This window comes from Crocodylus siamensis, chromosome 3 (assembly GCF_052110815.1).
Source record: "Crocodylus siamensis isolate JL-2025a chromosome 3, ASM5211081v1, whole genome shotgun sequence".
In the NCBI taxonomy this organism is placed as follows: Eukaryota; Metazoa; Chordata; order Crocodylia; family Crocodylidae; genus Crocodylus; species Crocodylus siamensis.
Window position 1 is genome coordinate 100,149,996 of NC_143397.1, and position 22,938 is coordinate 100,172,933.

At 42.2% G+C, this 22,938-nt stretch overlaps 1 protein-coding gene across 1 annotated transcript in view; it reads left to right on the plus strand.

Moving 5' to 3' along the window:
- The window catches only part of SNX30 (sorting nexin family member 30), a 67,308-nt gene that overhangs the window by 6,416 nt on the left and 37,954 nt on the right, over positions 1-22,938 (plus strand). Inside the window, exon 2 of the mRNA XM_090038863.1 lies at positions 18,673-18,861. Coding sequence (XP_089894989.1) covers positions 18,673-18,861 — 189 coding nt within the window. The remainder of the gene's footprint in view (positions 1-18,672; positions 18,862-22,938) is intronic.

The window sequence follows — 22,938 nt, forward strand, 5'->3', positions numbered from 1 at the left end:
AAAGCAGTGGCCTCCCGCCTACCGCGACTGGGGGTAGGAGGCCTGGGAGAAGTGGGCTGCGACACAGGTGCAACTTTCAGCTGCCCAACTCTAGCATTGGTGTGAGGAGAGCTCCTTGCTGCTGACATGAGCTAAAGCTGTCTGGCCTGCGTTGGACCAGAGCTGGGTTGTTCCAACCTGCAGCTTATAAAAGGTTGCCAGTCCCTACTCCTAAAGAGAAAAAAGCTGGGAAAACCAGAGAGCTCACTCTCTCTCTCTTCCTTTGGAAATCTTGCCTTCTTCCTTCCTGTTAAATGGACTGACTTGAACTTGGCATAATTTTTCAACTTTTTTTTTTTTTTTTTTTTTTCCCCCAGCACTTCATCCCTTCAGCCAGGCTGGTATGTAATCCTCACAAATGCAGGATTTATTAAAACTACTAGCAATCCCTTCTCTTAATTTCCTTAATGCTGGCACCTGGGCAGTGTTGGAGTTGTCACATTCCTGGACTGCCACAGCCTTCCCCCTGCCCCTTTCCCTCCCTGTCTCTGCATCCCAAAAAAGTGACTCCTCTGGAGTATGCGAGTCCCCTTACATCTGGATCCCTGAACTGGCTTAAGATTTCTCTTGTGTACTGCATTCCAATTTGAACTTCTCAAGGCTCTCTGGTTGTTATTGAATGTAATGCCTTAAGTTGTACATCCTGATGTGGTCTTGTATGAGCAAGAAGCTGTGTCTGTTATGCCCCATAGCCCTGTAGTAGTTTCCTATGTTCTGTGGAGCTCTTCAAATTCAAGGAAAGCTTCAGAAAGCAAGCTAATGATCTAGGTCATCTTGTTTGAGTACTTTCAGCTTCTGTAAGAATAAGAGGACAACTCTTCCCTTTCTGCTTTCCAACATGTCCCATTTGGGGTCTGGTCCTATAAACAGTCAAGCATATTCTTACTTTATGAATCCATGCAGTCCATAACTTGTCCTGACTCTTGTCCCCCTGTCTTCCCCTGTTTGCCTCCTTCTCTTTTTTTCCCCCCACAATGTTTATTTTATTGAAGATCAGTTCTCCCTCTTTTGCTTCAATTGACTCTCAGAATGCCTAGTTGGGCACTTTTTGGCTCATAATGGGCCTTTATTAGTGTTTCAGATAATGTGATCCTGAAGATTCCTGGTAGCCCTGCAGCTCTCAGAGTTGGACCAAGTTAATGCTATATGAAGAACCATCCCTTTTAGAGAGCAGATCTGAACTGCCAAGTCTATCTCCACTTTTTGAGAGGAGTTGGAGAAACGGTTATCCTTTCTTGGACTTATTTGTGGGACAGTAGTATAAGCAAGTGTGGGTATAGAAACCACTTTCTCCAACACTTAACTGAAACAGGATTTTTATATTTAACTTGGAGGATAGAGTCTGTCTTTTTATTATTAACAATTCCTAACTTAATTGTGCACAACTGCTGCATATGCTATTCAAGATCTGAAACTATATTGTGAAGAATAAATAAATCTGATCTCTCATTTGGTTTTAATAAATTTTCTTCTTTAAGTGAAGACACTTGGTGCCTGCCTGGCTTTCCCTGTTTTGGATTGTGAGTCTCTTTCTTGTCCTGGAAAATTTTTGCTGTTTTTAACCATTGTGGAAAAACTCCCTTGTTCTTTAAATACTCAGCTGAACTGCAGTCTAGTGGTTGGAAGGAATTTTTCAAACTCCTCATGCTGGAAATGTGCATAACTACAGTCTGCTTCTAGAAGTAGAAACTACATACTGTTTCTGTCTTATTTATTTTGTTTGTTTGTTTATTTATTATGAGAGGACCCTTCCTGTGAGGACTCCTATTCTACTGTAGCACATCATCTTGCTGCTGCTGCTGCTGCTGCTGCTTTGTTTAAAACACCCTTGTGAAGTAGGATAGGGCAGGACTGGTATGGCTTTCTAGCTTTTTCACCTCACTTGTCCTGACACATCTAGCTTGATAGCTGGATGCCACACTTTAGCTGGATGGATGAAGGGCTTAGATTAGGTTGTGGAACACTTAAGAAGCAATGTGTGGTGGCTTATGAAAACATCTGACTGGTACTGGTTATGAGTAGTGCTGTGAGAGCTGAGCGATGGGTAGATGTAGGTGTTCGGGGCTATGATGCAGAGGATCTTGGAGGCAGAAAGATGTAGTTAAGGCTAGGTGAGGGTAGGGAAGGAAAAAAGGTAGTATTGGCAGCACTAGTGACTCAAGACTTCTTCATAGGCAAACCGCAGTCCTTCAAAAGGTCCTCTCCAGCACCACCGCTGCCTTCCTCCCCCTTTGCCCTCTTTCTAATGCATGCCTCAGTGAAATGTAGTAAAGTAGTTGCTATTGAGGACTGGAAAAAGGATTATTTCCGTCCAATAGCCACTAGGATTATTGGAGATCATCTGCTGCTATCGAGGTGGTCTATTCCCCAGAGTGAAGGTAGGATTTGGCCACTTCTGATCTGCCATGAGTATGGCTTAATGAGCCTGAACTTTCATTCAGAATAATGTTGCATTGAATGATTTATTGACAAAACTCATGTATACAATTCCATGCTCTGTAAATAGAGTGGGGGAAGGGAACCTGGCATACTTGTCTTTAGTATTGTTAACCAGTGTGATGCTTGTGTAGTAATTAAACAGCTGTCTGTTACCTTCCAAATACTACAAAGAGCCAAAAAGCATTTGCCTGAACTGGCATGTAGATTTGTAGGGGTTACTCCAATTCTCACTTAAATTAGAAAAACCAGCAATAATCCTGTGACCACTAAACCTACTTTCTTCCATGCATCTAAAAGGAGGAGAAGAGATCTTTGTGGATTGTTCTGGCAGAATGTACTCTCTGTGGCTCCTTTCCGCTTAAAGTCAATAGCAATATCTTAATGAATCTGTCACTTAAAGCCGGGATGGAAGCCACTAACTTGGCTATATGCCTGCTTCTCTGGAAGCAATAAGTGAGGGGTGAGGCTCTTTTTGGGGGTGGGGAGAGGGATTTTGGCATAATTCCTGAAGTGTGGTGTGACTTCTTCAGGACTGCCTCTTGGATACCCATACCCGAGTTCTCCAAACTTTAACACATGCAAAACCAAGAGAATTAAAATGAGACTTAAAAAAGGAATCTTAATCTACTGCTAATGTATGCACTATTGTGCTCCATACCGGGTGCATCTACATATGCACTTTACTGAGGAGTAGCTTTTTATAGCTCTGCAGTAAAACATCAGTCTACATGTGGTATTGGGACATGCTAAACTAGGATATACAGTGCTGTCTTACAGTGGAGTACTTTACTGCACCTGAAATGCATGTAGATGGTGACCTGGAGTATAAATTGTGCCCAGCCAGTCAGGGGCCTGCTCTGCCCAGTCTCAAACTGCTGCTATCCTGGATGCACATATACATGCTGTACCCAGAAGCAGCGGACTCTTGGTCAAACTGCTCTGGAGTTTATTGCATTACGTTAATGGCACATGTAGATGCACCCATAGAAGGCAAGCTGGTGGTAATAGGGATTGGGGGAAGGAGTGGGTAGAGTGTCATCTCATCTCTGAATAGAAAAGGCACTTAGGGTTGATTTAAATCAACCCTCTGTTGAAAATGCTGTGCGCCTATTGCAAGCATGTATCTGGATCACCAGAGGAAGCTAAAGACCGTGCCGTGTGTGCACGCACAGCGCGCAGATGGGATTAAAGCTGCTGCTTGCTTGATTCCTGGCAAGCTGTCATTAGAGTTATACCATGGCTACTTGCCCTTAACAGAAGTAGGGGTTTGTTGTGGTTTTTTTCCAGCCTTTCAGACTGCTAAACCTTTCTACAACCTTTACGAATGCAATGTGCAATGGAAGAGCCAGAAGTCTTGTGAAATGACCAAAGCTTTTTTTTTAACCAGCAGTGTGAGACAGTTTGTTACACTGGGTCTTCTCAAGAGTAACAAATGCTGCCATTTGAACTTGCTGAGCCTTGTTCACTTGTTTAAAAAAAATTCTTGCCTTCATATATGTTTTGGGCTGTATAATTGGAAGACATCAGATTATACACAATGAGGGTAGTCCACACTGGGGATGTGCAACCCCTGTGAGAACACATTCCTACTTTGTGGTAATTGTCTTCCTTTTCCCATGCAGGTGTTGGTGACATCCAGGCTGTCCCCTCTTTCTTCCCCCTCCTGCGGACTGACAAGGTCTCTAACTATCTACGTTCAGTGCTCAGGCCTGTTTGGCCCCCATCTAGATTGGGAAAGGCATAACTTCAGGGAGGAGTGCACTTAAGCTCCCAGACTATTTCCTATTGACTCCTTTTTCTGTAGCTGTGCACTGAGAATACCAATACCAGCTAGGGTAACCTTGGATTTGGATCTTGCCACCCTTGGAAGGCCCTACTGCTTTTACAAAACCTGTTGTTGCTTTATGCCTTTTTTGTACAACTAAAATGGGGATTATAGATTGGTTTAAACTCTGTCTGTGTGTGTCTTTAAAATTACTAGGCCTTATGATAGTACAGAAGAGGGCCCGATATTTGTTCCTATAGCTTGGCATCCTGTGGTAGAAACCAAGGCAGCACCTACAAGAGACTAACTTGTAAGCTCTCTTAACCTACAAAAGCCTGTGCCCCTCAGACTAGGGTCAGTGTAACTTGTTCAGTCTTATGCAAAGGATCTAAATAATGGGACAAATGAGATGGACTTCATGTTTCATTGTTATAAAGCTCTGCTTATGCTCTGTGCTTTTATTTTTACTTTTTCCTTCTGCCCCAAATTGCTCCCACACTCTAACCCTGCATAGTGCAGCCTCTAACTCTGTGCCAGTTCCTGGCACATAATGAAGCCCTGCTCTCCCTGGCTGCTAGACCCTGTTGCCAGAACAGGGTTACTAAAATATCATTCATACAGTCTTTTAAGCACAGACTTGGATTTAAAACCTTACCTTGGCAAATGGTTAAAATACTAGAGAATGTTAGCATATTCTGAACTACATTTAGTTTCAAGCTGCTGCTTCATGAAGCAAAATGTGGTAAGAATGGGTATCACTGCTCTGGCATCTAAACATGGAGAAGAAACAGGGCGGTGTCCAGATACTGTTATGTATGGATCTCTTTAACCTGCTGTGGCACTTGACACCTCTGACCTCCCTCTAGAATTTCAGTCTTTCAGTGTGAACAGAGCCCCACTGGGTCCCTGAGAGTGTGTGGCTGATCATGAAGCTAAGGCTGCTGCTTGATCCAAGGAAACTCCCCCCCCCCCCCCCCCCACTAACCTAATCACAGATCATCGCAGGAGGATGGAAACTGAAGATGCCTAATCACCCTGGAAAAGTTTTTTTATTGGGGAAAAACTCAAACAATGTTATTCAAATGCTCAAGCATGGATCTTTCATGTACTGTGGTAGTTGAAGAGACTTCTTGTCATCTTGTGACAACTCAGTTGGGCCATGAAGAATGTGGAAACTGAAATAAACCCCCAGTAGAGAATGTTTGTAGAGTAAAGACATGCTCTTGGTTTGGGATATATGCATGCACTTAGTCACATCCCACAATCAGCTGCTGCTTGTAGGAAGAGCCAGTGTTTACAAGGAATGCTAACGTGTCTCTTGGGATGACTCTGAATTCTTAAACCAAGCAACAGTACAATGTGTGAGTGGTGAGCAGAGGAACTTTAATAAGGCTAACAACAATCTCTTGGCTATGTGCTGCAGTTGTGGGCAGGGAGCCTGTGATGGAGAGCAGCTAAAATGTCCTGGAGCCCCAAACTGGCGCACTGTCTAGTCATGCAATACGGAACTAATCTCTTGGTTACTGTGTGCCTCTTGTGTTGGAATAGGGAGAGCATTCTCTGGGTTGCTCTGAACCTAGAAAGCAATAGTTCTTCTAAGAGGCTTAATCTGAGGGCATGATCTGCATTCCTCTAAAAGCAGTGGGATTATTTGTCCTAGCAAGATATTTCTAGAGTGCAAACTGTAGGGGCCTGCACATCTAGCATCTCCAAGTAGCATAGTATTCCTTAGAGCTATGACCCCCAATACATTGGGTACAAGCAAACCTACTTCTAGCCACTACTAAGAGGATGGGGGCTGCTACTCCTAATCCAGAGCATGCATCAGTTTTTGGGACCTACCTTTTGCTACAGAACCAGACAAATGTTACAAATTAGCTAAACAATCCTTCCTCATTCAGAGTCCAATTTGAGACCCGTTGGATTGATACAGCTATACTTGTATCTCTACAGAATATGCAGATGTAAATTGTTACGATGCAACTGTTACATCTGCAGTCCTTTGGAATTGCTACAGCTGTTTAAATCTACTGCCTCTGTATTCAAGCATAGTAAGCACTTCACCACTACTATGGCTTACCAAGCTGAGCTTGCAACAGCTGCTGTCCCCCAAAATCCCTTTCTTCCTCTCCTTGCTGCTTGCTTGCCTAGAATTCATATTTCTGCTGTAACTTGGCCTAGAAGGGGAACTTGCCATCACATAAGGCTGCTCAGGGAAAACCTCTTTTTACGAGTAACTTCTATGGAGGTGATTTGTAGCCTCACCTTAGCATGAGAGAGAGATTTAAAGCAGTAGAGCAAAAAATTTCCTGAGAAGTGGTTACAGCTAGGCAAACTCTGATTCCAGTGGCTATCTGGGCTGTATACGTTTCAGTGAAATTTATCTAATGAAGATAGCTGGGCTTGGTTTTAAGGAGCATTATGGCTCAATGCATGATCATACTTGTCTTGCTGTACATGTGGGATACCAGCTTCCATATGTTTCACTGAGAAAGCAACTTGGCTGCAGAAAGCTGCCTCTTCCTCTTCTGCCCAAAACTAGGGGAATATAATCTCTAGCATTTTGTTCTCAGTTCTGAGGGGTACGTGGTTTTCTTGTTTGTTCAGGTTTTTTGTTGTGTGTGCATGTTGGTGGTTTTTGTTTGTTTTGGTGTTTTTTGTTGTTGTTGTTTGGTGTCTTTTTAATTGCATGTCCATGGTTTAGTGTTTTTGTTTTTTCTAATCGTCCCTGGGTTACTAGCCATAGCTTTCACATCTCATAGAAGAAATGGATTTGCTCCCTCTTTCCATCCCCCAACATATACACATGTCCAGATTTTTTTTTTTTTAATCCGGCTACTTCCCTAACTTTGTCTGAAAGTTGTTAATTTTTTTTTTTAGGGTTGGGGCTTTTTTCTGTCTTGCTGGCCTGCTTGCCCTCTACTCTTTAGGATAATGATTCATAACTAGGGTGCCTCGATCCTTTCAAGGGTGGCATTGCACAGGGTCATGCATTGTTAGGTTTGCAAACATGATTCTCAAGATAAACCCAGAGACTTCAAACAGAAATACATAGCATTTAAAATCATTTTGAACTGCTGTGGTCTCTGAGACCCAAGTGGTTTTTTATATATTTAAAAAAAAAAAAAATTTGAGAACCATTCCTCTAGGGCTGTATGCAAGATAACTTGGAATTGAAGACTGGGTTCTTCAGCTGAATTCTGTGCAGAGCTTCATCTGATTTTTAGCATTGTCACCCTGATTTTGTATGTGGACAGTCTTTCTGGAGTGCCAGAAGCCTAAATGTTGGTTATGCGTGTCTGTTTATGCATAAACAAAGTGAGGCTGGAGCACTTCAGTATTTCTTGACTTGCGTCTCCTTCCTGAGTAACTTCTGCTTTGACTGCAACTTTGTGCAGTAGCATTGGTGATTGTCTGTTGTGGTTCTTGCATGTGAAATTCTACTTGTTCCAGCTCTAGCAGATCACTTGTTCAGTGTTCCTGTATTGAGCTAAGGTAACTTAGAGGGCAGATGGGCCTCTTGGGATAGGTATGTCTCCTAGGACCATGAAATGGTAGAAAGAACTTCCTTGTGACTGGTGGAACAGTGGTCTCTCCTCTCTCTCATGTAAAATGCATCTGTTAGTCATTGAACTCTTTACACACTTTTTTTTTTCTTTCTCTTTTGTACCTCTCTTCCCCCGCCCAGCAAAGAGTAGCATAGGGAGGCCTTTTGGCAGAACTGCCTGATCCTGGTACAGGGGAGTAGAATACATTTAATTAGGCAGACCCTGTGATTAAATGCTTACATTGGACCTATGGGGGTGGGGTGAGGGGGGCATGTTGAGGTGCAGGATTGGGCTACTGCTGTTTGAAGCTGCCAAGTCTCTTTTAAAACAATGCTGTGCACTGAAGTGAGGGTTTAACATGTAAACCAGGGGCTGTTTTGATTAGGAATCCGATTTCACAATAAGTTATCAAACACAATGCTATAAAAGCTGCTTATTTTGGGGGTTGTTCCTACCTATAAGATAGTTAGAGAGTTCTAAAGTGGATTTTCCTTTTTGTTAACCCAGAAGATACCAAAGGTGATGGGATGAGCAAATTCCTTGCCATCTAGGATGCTTGTTGGGTATAGTCCAATTGCATCTTGTTGAATACTTTGCTGCTGCTGCCACCTGAAGCAATGCTGGCAATGCTTTCCTACCCAGGAGGTGGATGGTTGCTGCTTGTGAAATAGAAGGTGGGGTCCACTACCTAAATAAATGCAGCTGCTACACTCCCCCTCCGTAGTTCTTGCAGAGCACTGCTTCAGTCACAAGCACTGCCCTGCACATGTTAACTCCATGCCTAGTTTTGGTTTCCTCAGTCAGCACTTGAGGTGGGGATCACTGAATGACAGCAACCTACTGTGGGCCAGTTAATTTTTTGATATTGTAGCACTTGCTGTTGTATCCAGGTAACACTAAAAGTTGCAAGACTTTTAGGAACATTTTGTGAAAGGCCTCTTCCCCCCCCCCCCTGAAAAGTGGGTGTAGGTGGGTCTTTAAAATTCCTCCTTCTCTGGCTACTGCCTCTTTTACTGATGGTGTCAGTGAAGCACAGCTTGTTATAGCTACATCCTGGAGGCTGGGTGTTTTTTTTGTGAAGCTGTTGGATCTAATTATGGTACTCTAATAAAGCAAGCAATTAGTGTTTCCTCTAGTGTTACTAGAAAGCAATATTTTTAAATATGGGCATCCCAAATGCAAATATTTTTGGCCTCCTACAGCATAGTGATGACTGAGCTGAACTCCTTCCTTTTTTATTTGCTCCTACCCTGCTAACCCCATGTCTTGGAGTCGCTAGTTCTTTTTGCCATCATCTCTGACCTAATCTATACGTGTGGTGTGATCTATGAAGGGACAATTACAGTACCAATAAAGTGAGGGTTCAAGTACGTGTTGAATAGCTATTGCTGTATGCTAGCATCAAATGTGCTGATTCTCAGTCTCGCCTCCTTTTTGGTATGGGTAGGGGTTATAACTCCCTGTGCTGAAAGAAGGCAGGGGAAGAATAGTTGGTGTCAGTGGTGGGTGAGGGGAGGGAAAAAACTGATTTTTAAGGTACAAGGAAACCGAGCATATGCATGTGGAGGCTTTTTTGTAGTGCTGGCTGAGAGGCCCATCTGTCAGTCTGTTGAAGCTGACACCCCCCCCCCCCCCCCAAAAAAAAAAAAAAATGCTTTCAAGAGCAGTAAAAGCTTGTCAGACTTGAGTAGCAAGTCTGCCACTGACCACAGCACTCAGTCTTGCAAAGAACTATCAAACAGCATAGCCCTCTTGGGGGTTCATGCTCTAGCTGGGTTTCTTTTTCCTTGGGTAGAAATGGACATTCTGAAGGAGAGAGATGAACCAGGGCTTGTGAAATATGTAATGCTTTCTCCTGATTTAATCAAAGTTCTGGTATTTTATATCAAAGATGCTTGTTTCTTTTTACTATTTCTCCCTGCCTTCCCCCCCAAATGCAAATCCTCAAACACTCTAATCTTAAAGTCAAACTTTTAACCATAAGGTGAAAAGTAGTAGCTGGTAGAAAAATACTCATAATTGAAGGTTACTGGAACAGGACCAGTAATGTCTTACTACTTTGTAGTTAGTGTTCTTTGATATTTATTAAAAGTAGTAGGCGAAACAGATGGATAGAAACAGTTTTGCTGTTCTGTTTGGCTTGTTTTCATTCAGTGAACAGAAGTACATCTTCCTTCCCTCCCTCCCTATGCATCCTGTAGAATGGATTGAAAGGGTACAAAGGAACAGGAGACCAACCTCTGAAAAGGTAAAGCTTCAAGATACAATTTGGAAACAGGCTAGAACATGGTCTGGAGACTGCTATAGTGACACAGGGTAAGCTGCCTTTGACTACAGAAGGGATGCTGTTGGTGTTAAATGCTGGAAGGGATAGACTGAGAGATGGCAGGGACCCAGGATCACATGGTAATATATAGTTTTGGCTTATCACTCCTAGAGGCAGCTAACTAATGATTTAAGTGGGGAGGTGGGGTAAAACTGAACCCTTTCCTTGATCCTTTTGAGGTCCAGGCATGGAAGGTGTTGCATAGGGAACAACTTTCTCCTGGTCCTTTTTCAGGATCTTCTTGCACCAAGGTGAACTGGTAAGATAGCGATGCTAGTTATTGGCGTTGTAGTCAAATGGTGCACAGATTTGAGTATACTTTTTACTATACAGTAGTACAGCTATGCCACTACCTCCAATATATCCAACTCAGCAGCTGCGGGTTTAATGGGTTGTTGCTGGTAAGTTCTGCTGCTTATTGATCTGCCACTTCTTCTGATTGAAAGTCCATGCACACCAACCAGTGCTCCTAAAACTAGGGGCTGAATTTATTTTGGATTACTTTCTCAGGCTGATGTATGAAAGGGAGGATTAACAAGCAAAGCTTTCTACTCTGATTTAAGACTTTCTAGCCCATTCTGGCAGGTGATGACCTGGTCTCTTCTAGCCTTGTTCACCTCTTGACTGGCCTACAGAAACTTGGGGGGGTGTTTTTAATGTACGTGTTCCCAGAGGTTGTGGGTAGAAGGAGGAGGCGTGCTTTAATTACAGTGACTTTAATTGCAGTAGGTCTGAAAGTGTCCAGAGGGTCCCATGTATCAGTGTTCCTCCATTTTTAAAATGGCAGTAGGACCACTTTTAACTAAAGCTCATCCACACTTCAGTTGAAAGAACCCCTGCACCACTTCTTTTCAGAGCTGGGATGCTGATGCACATGACACGAGTCTGGGGTGTAGTAATTTACCATGCTGCAGGCAACTCGGTCAATCGAGTCTGCTCTTGACGCATTGCAATTATAGTGCGTGAGAGCAGCCTCAGTGTGTGCGTATAGTTGAACAAAACCAGCAGTATTCCTCAGTGCAGAATGTTGGTGCATCTCTTCAGCAATGCAGGTTGAAACAGTGTCAGACCTGTTTATCCATTCTGCATTTTAACAGCATACGCAGAACTTTAAGTTGAGGGTTGAGTGGCATGATGCTTTTATTTTTGGGGCACTACTTAAGGTTCTGGATAGTAAATGACTTAAGTCAGGAAGAACACTGTTTTAAATGCTGCTAGTCTCCATGTCATTTAACCTGTTCCTCTTCTCGCCCTATGCTCCTGTATGGGTATCAAGGATAAATCTGGTCTGTCAGGCTATACTTTGCTGGGGTTGTAACAAACTCAACTTGTGGACTAAGGACCAAAGTATACCTTGCTGCCTTTCACTCCAAGTTCAGGACCTACTAGTCTACCTTCTCTAACACTATTCCTAAATAAATAAATTTATATTCCATATAAATGAATACTCCCCACATCCCTCTTGCTTATTGTTCACTTGGGAAGAGGGAGGGCATTGATGCATGACAGGGGTTAGTCACATCTAAGCTACTACAAGATGGTCATATTCTGAGCGTCCTGTAGAGGTGCTTCATGGGAAATTTGGAAAGACCAGTTCCAAGTGGGGAAAATTCCCATTGCCCATTCTGCTGCTTGTTGCTGTCAAGTAGTGATGCCTCCAAAGGTCAATGGTCTTCTCTAAATGGGTTCTTTTTTACTACTGAAGTAAGTACTCCTGGTATTTGGGTTCACTGAAGCTTTTAACTTTGTTTCCTACATCAGGTAGGCTTGTAGCAGTGTGCATCTGCATGTAACTTTATTTGCTAAAGTGTGAGCAATATTTTAAAGCCCAGATATATTTTTAGGCTAATGGGTGTTCTCCACTGCTCACTACTTCCCTTTCTCTCTGCCACTCCCCTGCTAGCTATTTCTCTTCTAGAGCTGGTAAAAGTGAATGACCTTTAATTTAGAGGGAGAAAGGCAAACAAGTTTTGTATTCTGCCTCCTTGTGAAGACAAAAATAATACTACTGAATTTTAAATACAAAAATAACTGTGAAAGATGTGCTTGAAATTTTGGTATCAGTAGTGGAAAACATTTGAATGCATTCAGTCCACTTGGCCTTAAGTAGGAAATACAATGTGAATAATACTGTAATAGGAATTGCATCCCCTCTTCATGGAAGACAGGCCCCTAGATATGGGAGACGGCTGACTACTAGCTTACATATCCTTGTTACTATTACAAGCTTTCTTTGTCCTGTTATACTTTATGCAACGGCCTCCAAAAACAGCAGTTGCTATAAATTGCCTTTAAACACCTTCAAGGGTAAAGCACACAGTTGTAAAGCTTCCTCAAGTTACAGCAGATAACCAGGTAGCCTTGCAACAGTGAAGCAAGCAACTTGAATGCTATGCTGGTGCATAGTCAAGTTTAAAAAAAAAAAAAAAAAAAATACTGAAGTCTTGACTTATAAACATAACAGAAATGTAGGAGCTGTGAGGCTTTTGTAGTTGCCACTTTCTTGGAAAAAAAGGCAAATGGCTAATGGAGTATTTTACCTTTTTATTAGAAGGGCTTAGTTCAAGCCTCCCTTCCCTACTCCTTTTCTAATGTTTGTCTCTGCTGTTGGAAGGTACACTCTCTGTTTAACTAGAATAGAGTGGGGTTTTTATAAGAGAGTCATCTAGTTACTAATAAAACTTGTGATGATGGGGGCCCTGTCCTGGATGTTGGATAAATCAAAGTGATTCCTCACTTTAAGGCATAATCTAATGCCCCTTAATAAATTATAGACACAAGTCTTACTTCAAACATCCTCATCTTCTAAAGTTTTCATTCAAAGCAGCAAATTTGGGGTGACTCTCTCTCTCTTTTTCCTGATCTTTATTTTGTTAAGTATAGAGGTGGACTGATGAAGATCTTTTTTTTTTTTTTTTTTTTTTTTTTTAAACTAGCCAAGTTGGCCAGTATTGATCTGATGGCTCATATGCAGTCTGGCAGCTTGGAGACCAGCATTTGGGGCAGGTCAAACCCCCATGGTAAGGGAGGGAGTGGGGCAAGGGCAGGTCCTGCCCAGCTGGGGCAACATATAGGACAGAGCAAGGGGGAGGGCCCATCTCCCAGCAGTTGCATGTGCCCCCCAGATTTGTGCATGGGGCAAGGGTAGGCGGCCTGCTGAGGGTCCAGGGCTGCACCAGCCTCTTCCTGATGGGAGGAGTAGGGCTATAGATGACTGACAAATTTTGAGGTGGCTGTAACTGCCCTTGCAGTACTGCTGCCTGCCCCAAGTGCAGCCCTGGCCCAGCCCCTTCCCTGGGAAGAGGCCAGCGCACTCCCTGGCCCCAAGCCTGCAGCAGGCAGCCCTCCCTTGTGTCCCCTGGATTTGTGCACAGAACACTTCCCATGCTTCCCCGGGAGGTAGACACAGTGGTAGATCATGGCTCCATCCCATGCCCAGCCCCACTCCTTTCCTTACCATGGAGTGTGGGGGGCCTCAATTTCACTCTCCCTGTTTTTCCCCGCCCCCCAACTTACTGGCCAGATGCTGCTGGGCTGCATTCTTGGCTGCATGCATGTAACATTGTTTGGTGACACTATTGGCTATACTGGCCAAAAAAAGCTGATTGCTGATGTCAGTTTTCCTTTTATCAGTGCTGATCCGACATAGGCGCACATACTTTGGTGCACCAATGGGAGTAGATGCTGCTAACAGAAACTGATTTAAGTTGTGTGTTTCTAATACTGTAGCTCCTCAAATGAGCTGCCTTCTAGGGCCCAGTCCGCTGGTATCTCAGTTAAGCTGTAGATATTGCAGTGATCCAAACACTTTCTGGCATTCCTACCGGGCAGGGATAGATGTTAAAGCCAAGTGCAAGGGGTGTTTCTAGGATAAACATCATACAACAGCTTTAGCCATTTCTTTCTTGCACCCATATCTTTATTTCTGGCCTAAAGTAAAGATTTAATTTTGGTTATGATGAACGAAATTACTTGCTAATAAGTGTCACATTACCACTTGGTCAAGACCCCCAAACAAAAGATTGTCTCGTGCATCTGCCACAGTGCTCTTTGGGTTGGAAGTCATTGTAATAGTTCTTTTGGAGTCTATCTTTTTTTTTTTTTTTTTTTTTTTTAACTCTGTTCCAAAAGTGGTGGGTGTGAGAAAAGAGGACTAAATCTTTTCTTGCTTTATTTTAAATAACCTTCAGATGCTCATCCTTCAGGAAGTACCTCCATCTCTTGAATGCTTCTGTTATTGCAAAGGAGACTGCTTTAGGGAATTGGCTTTATTTGCCAGTCCTATTGCAGGTTTAATCCATTAGAGTAGTGTGGTTTGGTTTTTTTTTTTCCTTAAATGTGATGTATACTCAGTGGCTTCCTCATTCTGCAAATCCAGCCTGACAGAATTACCTCTTGAGTTAAGCTTGACAGGTAAATTTTTATTTTAGCTTGGTTGGGTTATGCCCCTCCCTTTCCCCAAGTACAGACATCAGGAGCTGGTTAAATTTTGATTCAGGAGGACTAACTGCCCAATATTGGGTAAATCAGGAAGGGGGTGGGAGGCCTGCCAGGGAGGTGTCATCCCGTTCCTCCCCCCACCCTGATGTGTTTTTGTTCTGCTTCAGCAGTGGTAAAGGCTGATAAAAGCAGCTGCACCAGAGCAGGCTTACCTCCTTGAATTTGTTGCCTGGTAGTTCAATACCTGCAAGAAAACCCATATCTTTGACTCTTCAGTTCTAGCATTCTGCTGTGAAGCATCACAATAGAAATTGGCATGCCAGTTCTCCTTCACTCGAACCTTGTTCTTGTCCGTCTGTACAGGCAGACTTCTGGCACGTAGTACAGTATTGAATGTTACAATATTGGACCAAAGCCAGGCTTTGGCTGATATTACTAAACTTCCATGTAGCTCTTATTTGATCTGATAAGCTTATGGGTTTTTTTTGTGTGTTTGTATGGCTCCTCCACTCCAGCAGACTCACTCAGTAAATATTTGAGCGCTTGCATTCATTCTTGCTCCTCCACTAAGGTAACTGGAAACACCCCAGTTTGGCAAGGGCAGTGTTTATGGGAATGCTTAGTACAACTAATGTTTGAAGTGATGTTGATCCTGTGATGGCTCAGGAGAGATGTGGAGGACAAGAATTCTTGTGGATGGTTTATCTTTATACCATCCATGCAGTTGATCCAGTAAACCATAGGCAAGTTCTTAGGTGGAAGGGTATTGTGATACCTGAAAAGTGGTCTGTCTATACCAACCATATGGTTAGCTCAATAAAAGAGATCACCTTCAAGAATTCTTGGCTTTTGGTACAATTTAAGTATCCCTAATGAAGGAATTAAAGTTGAAGGCAGTTCTATAGTATAGAGATTCTGGATTGCAGTGCCATGCTAATCCAAAATGGTTTACAGCAGTAAAGAAGTAGTAAACAAAGAGCTCCCTTCTACTTGGTGCAAAGTTGTAACCATATGTCTCTGTGGATCTCCTAAATAAAGACAATAAAATTGATTAAATTTTAGGATATGGTTTTCCAGTGCCTCCCAAGAACTCCAGATCTTGGGTCAGTTCACTATAGAAGCAATGGCTGCTGGTGACCAGGGTTCCTGGCTTTTTTCACTTTAAAAATCCCAAATTCTCTGACTTAACATGATTTGGGGGTTTTGTTGTTTGTTTTGTGTTTAAACGCTCTTTATAAAAATAAGTCCTAAGGAAAAAAAACCCATATACAATGTTGTAGTGCTGTATTTACAATCCTATTAGTGCCTTAATCTTTATACTAAAATTTTAAATATCAACTTGTATGTGGGGTGTTTCTGGTTTTTTATGGAAAATTTTGAAGTTTTCCCCTTTCCCTCTTTATTCACCAAGACATGGGTCCAGCTGCAGTCTTCTCTCCCCCCTTCCCCCACTGCTTATGGCACTGAGCAGCCCTGATATACTGATGTCCTGCCAGTGCTATTCACTCCCAGCCCCTCAGTGTGTATGAGGACTGGGGTTGCTGTGTGGGTACAAGTGATGTGGGAGGGATTATGGAGTGGGGGGCACAGGGAACTCTGCAGGGGAGACTTCCAGCTTCTTCCCCCCCTTCAACTTCTGCACCCAGGGTCTTGCCAGCTCTGGAGAAGCACCTTTTAAACTATGGACCTTGCCTAATCAGCTGTTCCAAGACCCTGGAAGTACACACTTCTACGTCTTTACTGTAATTCTGAAAACTCTTTACTGCCTGTTGGGGCATAAAGGATTAAAAAATTGCAATTACTATATGGATCTCTATACTTCATAGCACAACTTTTTTTTTTTTATAGACTTCTAGTAAAAGAGATTTGTACCCCTCTCCTCCCCAAAAACCAGTTAGAAATATTGTGTAGTGCTTAGTGCGTTTACAGTGCTTGCAAAGACTGTACAAAATTCTAGGTATGCAGTGTCTAGAATTAGAATACAGCAGTTTCATAAGACTGTCCATAGTGTTTCTGCTCTTGTTAAAATTGCATTTTAGGGAGAAACCTCTGTCCCTTTTCTATTGCAGAATATTTAGTACAGGCAAAGTTTTTAAACAGTAATGCAAAAAATGCTTTCTTTAGCAAAGGAAGAGCCTGGTCCCTGAAATGTATGTGTTTAGCTTATGAAAGCTTCCCTAAATTTTAACCTCTTATTTAGAGATTCTGAATGAAACTTGCATTTGTGGCATATCTAGTGATGGCAGGGTAGAGTAAATATGTATAGAACAAGATTTGGCCGTCACCACTGAGCAACCTTTTTTAAAAAAAAAAAAAAAAAAAAAAAAGTAAAATAAAAAAAAAAAGACAGAACTCTGGCATTTCCACTGTACTAATTGAAACCGAATGGTTGCTTGACACTACTCTTCTGAATTTAACTGCCTCTGTAGCAGCAAGAATTAATTGTGTGGTAGCAACTTCTGAGGAATATTGAAAGGAAGGTAATATTTGTTAAGGAAGGTGTATAGTTGGGTACATGAGGTGCCTAAAGTTTACTTGATGGATAGGAAATGGGTGAAGGGAAAGGGAGAAAAGTACAAGATAGCTGTAACATCAGCCTCCTGTCTCTACAACTGCATTCAGCTACCAGATTAGTATCCACACTCAATCTGCTATTTCAGCTCAGAGATGGTATAGTGAACAGTGTCTTGTTGGGAGAAGATATCAAATAGTGTTCCACAGGGGTCTGTCCTGAGTTTTTGGTACTGTCCAGATTGGTGATGTGGAACATGCACTCAGTCCTAATTTTCAGATGACACCCAACTTGGGTGTCACTGCAGACGCTATGTAGAATCAGGCTAGGATGCAAAATCTCCTGATTTAGATTGAATTGCATTTGATTGCAGATTTCTCCAAACACGGATGCAAACTCCTGCACCTGGGACTGAATAATTGCATGCTTAAATACAGACTAGGGAATACCTGGCTAGGCTGCAGCACTGCAGAGAAGGATTTGGGGGTTACAGTAACTCAAACTGGATGAGCCAGCAGTGTGCTCTTGTTGCCAGAAAACCCCACAGTACCATGGGTTGTATTTTTCAGAAGTGTCACTTGCAAATTGAAGGAAGCATTTCTCTTACTCAGCTCAGCACTAGCAAGGCCTGACTTGGAGTACTGTGTCAAGTTTTGGGCCCCACACTTCAAGAGGGATGTGGACAGTTTTTGGGAAATCTAGTGCAGAGCAACAAAAATGACTAGGGCCCTGGGAGATCAGACTTGCAAGGAAAGGTTGGAAAAATAGGGGTTAGTCTGGAGGAGTGAAAGGGTAGGGGGCACTTAATAGTTTTTCAAAGACCCAAAGGTGATGGATGGGCTTTCCTTCTGTCTCTGTAGGAGACGGGACTAGGAACACCTGCCTCATGCTGCAGTAGGGGAAATTTTAGGTGGGAGATTAGGTAGAACTTCTGACCTAAGGGTGGCCGAGGCTGCCTAAACCATTGGAACAGGCGACCCAGAGCAACTAACTCTCCAGCTTTTGGCAGCTTTCAAGAACAGGTTATGCACTTGGCTGGGATGGTTTAGTTGGGATCAGTCCTGCAGGAGGGTAGCCTGGATGACCTCATGATGTCCCTCCTAATCCTACTTTCCTATGATCCTAATATAGTGAAGTGGATTCTTATAGATGGTGCCCAAATCCTCTTGGTGTTCATCAAAAATGTAAAGACTAATGGTGGTACTTTAAAAGGGGACTAGTCTATAAGTATTGTCAGTCATCGACTGATACCTTTTTGTAGACTTGCCATAGTTATAATGTTCTATATAGGCAACTGCTTTTGCTCTGAGAAACAACAGCACATGTGCTTCCTTCAAATAATTCTTCTTCAGGTATAGGAGACTGTGTGGGGTAGTAGCATGTAAGCTCCTGACTGCAGAGGGGAGTGAGGCTCCCAAATTTGTTCAGGGCATTTTCATAGGTCTTTTGGAGAGACTTGTTGAAGAAACTGCCAGTGACAGGGAAACCAGTTTAGGAAGGGGATTTCTGTAAAGGCAGGTACAAATGTGTATTTAATATTTAACCCTTTTTGTATTGGGAGATTTTTTTGTACTCATTGGGGCCTTGCTTTTTTGCCTTCCAGGATCTCAGTCTGCCCAATGGCACACCTGTAGACACTTCTAGCCCAGCCTCCTCATCCTCACTTCTCAACAGATTGCAGTTGGATGATGACCTAGATGGGGAAACTAGAGACCTTTTTGTCACAGTTGATGATCCTAAAAAACATGTCTGCACGATGGAGACCTACATCACATACAGGGTTACTACAAAGGTACCTTTTCTTTTCTCCCAGTGCTACTTAAATGTTTTGGCAAGAAATTTCTCTTTCAGGCTGTCTCCTGACCTTTTATGCCTCCTAGGATTCTCTCAACTTCTAGTTCAGTAGTGACAACTTAATGCTTTTTTTTTTTTTTTTTTTTAACCTTTTTATGTTGAGGAGGTATTTTTAAACGATTCCGTAGAGGAGAACAAATTACTTTGAATATTAAAAATTATGGAAAGCTTGTTAATGTTTTGGCTTAAATACTTCTATCTCTGGCTTTCTTAAACTCACTGGTATACTCTCCCTGGATTTTTACGTTCATTTGTCTAATTTCTTTTCCTTTTTTTAAAAGAATATATTATCTCCAATATAGTGTGACATGAAGTGTGTATGAAAACATTTTAAAAACTTGCTTCTCTTCTAATAAGAAAAATGTATCTGTATTACTGCCATCACCTGTCGCTCATTTTTTTGGTGTTCTGATTTCTCTTGTACCTGGATGAGCCTTGTGAGAAACTACTTGCATATGAGATGCTTCCCCCCACACTCCTCCCCTGAAGCCACATGAGGTGGCAGGGAGAAACTTCGTCTTGGATTCAAGTACAATTTGGGGAAGGTAGCTGCTGCAGCTCAGACTCTCTGGCCCTTGCCTGGGGGAGACTAGGTGCTGTGAAACCATACCTGGCTTGGAGCCAGAGCTGCTGGATACCCTGTGTTCTGGGCTGGAACCAGAGTTGCTGTAGGGGGGAAGATAGTAGCTGGAGGCCAGGCTGCAGGGGGGAGAGGCAGGCTGCTCACCCCTCTGTTACTGTTTTCCATGTTGTTTGTCCAGTGCTGTTGCTCTCCCAATTGTGGTTTGGGGGTGGGGGAGGAAGCAAATTTTTTTTTTTTTTTAAGACTACCTTTGCATTAATTGGGCTATAGATTGGTGGGGGGAGGGGGGGAAGAAATAAGTGTATAATAGATTCTATATATAAAAACAAATTACTGGGGTAGGGGGCTCTCAAACTAATCCAAGACTACATATTCTAAGTATAGGATCTTCTCCCAAATTTCTTCTTGCAGCTTATTCCTTCCAGATGACTCTTTCTTTCTTTAGCCTCTTGTTCTAAATACATAATCTTGGACTCTGGCACATCCACACAACATTCTGGTATGGAATTTTAAATGGTTGCTATTTTTAAAGTGTAGCCCAGGAATGCAACTGCCTGCCAAAGTAAGGTATACAATGGAGTTCTCACTAAATGTCTTGCAGCGCAAACTTCTTAAATGCCATTACAGTAATGGGAGCAGTGATCCAAGATGTCCATTGTATATACAAACAAAACTTCCTCTTTTCTCATTAGAACAATTGGTGAGTAAAATTCCACCCAAGGAGTTATCTTTTGTTTTCAGAAATTTTGCATTAGTTGCCTAAGGCAGGACTGTAGGCCCGTGTGAAGCATCCAGTACTTGATTTGGATTCGGCTAATTCGGGGAACAGTGATCCGAACTGACTTTGGCTAAACCTGATTCAAAAGATACAGCACTGATTCAGTGATTTGGCCATAAAGTATAATGGGGGATCACTAAAATACCTACACCTTTTTTGTAATTTTTTTGCAGAATTGAATGAAAACATCAAGGATGGTAGTCCCTTCTGAGGGCATGAAGCGTACCAGGTTTCAAGGAGATAAGTGTAGGGCTTTCTGTGAAACTGCACCTCAATGTTGAAAGCAAAACTCATGTCGTGTGTAGAGCAGGATGAAAACAGGAGGGATTGTAGCCTGTAACAGGGGACCGTCCCAGTGCTGGTTAGCTCTCAACCTGCCCACCTGTTTCTGGGCCAGCTGCCTGCCCCTCTCTCCTGCCGTACCTTGATGGAAAACTGATTCAGATGTTAGCCAAGTGGGAGGCTGCCTGTTTTGGGCTCTGTCTAGGGGGTAACATCTGTTCCACAGCTCCATGCCTCCCCTACACTGTAGCTCATACCTTGCAGGTGGCATCCCAGACAGCTAGGTTTTTCCTTTTTGGCAGGGAACTCGAGGGAAAATTGGTCACTAGCAAGCAACAGATGTCAATATCGGAGCAGTCTTCCTCTGTCTCTTTTTATTTCCCCACAAGACTGCCTTCCAAACCGCTGAATCTTTTACGAATTAATTCAGAGCTTTTAATGGGTCTCTTGATTCAATGATTCGACTGCCAAATCGGGCTAAGTCTTCTCCGAAATCGGATCACTGACTGAAGCACACGCCTCTACAGGAAGACTGTCAGTCAGTTTTCCTTCTTTTAACTCCAGACAAGCTTTTATTTATTTATTTATTTATTTATTTATTTATTTAATAGCTTTAGACTTGGTAATCTTACTACTGTTTGTAAAATGTTTTAATAAAGTAAGCCCTTGTTTCAGACCAGAAGTGAAATCCACCTGACTGCGATTAGTTTAATGAAGAAACTTACAGGCTGCCTCAGTTGGCTGCATCCCCATGTAGTAGAAGACCTCTTGAAAAGGATGAAGGAGCCAAATATGGAGTGTGAGCTTAAAGGAATAGCCTGTGGGAGGACCACTAGATGCTTGTTAATTCGGTGACTCCTGTGAATTACTTGGTCTTTTTTCCAGCATTATAAATATAATGGGTCTTCTGTAGAATAGCTTAACTGTTTTTAGAACTATGACTGAAGAAAAGTAAACGAGGAATTTTTGGAAATGAATAATACCAGATTGACTTGCTCTTCACTGTGGTTGAAGACTTGATGGGCACACAGCAAAACTAGTACTGAGTAAATGGCTTGGAAATGCATGCTTTAAGCTCCAGCACTGCACACCGGATCATACAGTGACTTGCATAAAATATTGTGCTTCATAAAGGTAACTTGGAAGCCACCTCATGGTGGGGGATGGCAGCATGAAAGCAAGAGATGGCTAAACTTTTAGAAATGCATCCTTTGTATCCTAAACTTTTGAAATTTTTATTTTCCTAATAAAAATGAATAATTTCAAGCTTAACTGGATGATGAATGGCTATTGTGACTGCTACTTACTAAAAACAAACAAAGACTCTTATGTACTTTTACAAACACTTAAGTTTTGGCACCTAGTTTGAAATTGGAATATTCTTTCACTTTAACAGCAGGAGCACAAGTGTAAAGTAAGAAGCTTGTTGCAAAACTAGGAACAAAAATCCATTTTATGGTGCTGTCTGCAGCCCAGTCTATAATCAACTTCTGCCTCAAGGCAAAATTTTCTGTAGTAGCAATGGTTGTAAAAGACTACTACTTTCTTTAAGGATTAAAGGTTCCTGCTAAAGAATCTGACTGGATATGTGCTTCGTTTTCCTTTGCAACTCTGTAAGGAGGTGTAAAGCCTCTTTAATAAAAATAGTTTTTTCCTTGGCTTGCAAACTGTGTAGTCTACTAAAATGACTGAAGAACTCTTGAAACTAGGAGTCAAGCTAAAAGGCATGGATCCTTCAATTTTTTTAGAAGAGCAGCTCATGCAGTACACTCTTGCTTCTATTTTTAAATTCCTTTGTTAACTCTGTTCCCTGGACTGTAGGGGTGGATTGCTGGTCTAAAGCATCAATCTTGCACATGCACTCAGTGAAATTTTAGACAGGCGTGCAATTTGGAAAGGTGTGTGTGGGAGGTGGGGGAGGGGGGATGGAAGGCTTAGACCTCCAGTGAATCAAATCTCAAGCTTTTTTTTTCTTTCCAAGGGTCTAAAACAGCAAGTTGATCACTTTTTTTTTTCTTGGGGGGGTGATAGCTGGTTTTTCTAATACATAAAGACTTGATGAGAATGCACCCAGTCTGAACTGTTGCCAGTAGCTTTTTTTTTTTTTTACTAGAAAATGTGCTCAGATTAAAAAAATAATAGCATTCCTTTTCTTGTTTTAGGTTTTTTGGTTTTTTTTGTTTTTGTTTGTTTTTTGTGTTTAAACGGCTATATCTTTGCTTTATAGTAACGTCTGTCTTCTAGTGGTGAAGCTGCTTTTAGTGGAGGCTTGGAGAGCTTGGAAAATAGGTCAAGTGTGGTGTTTGTTTTAACAAAACACAAAAAACCAAACTGGCTTACATATGACTTACTAATGAGAGAGGTGTTCAAAC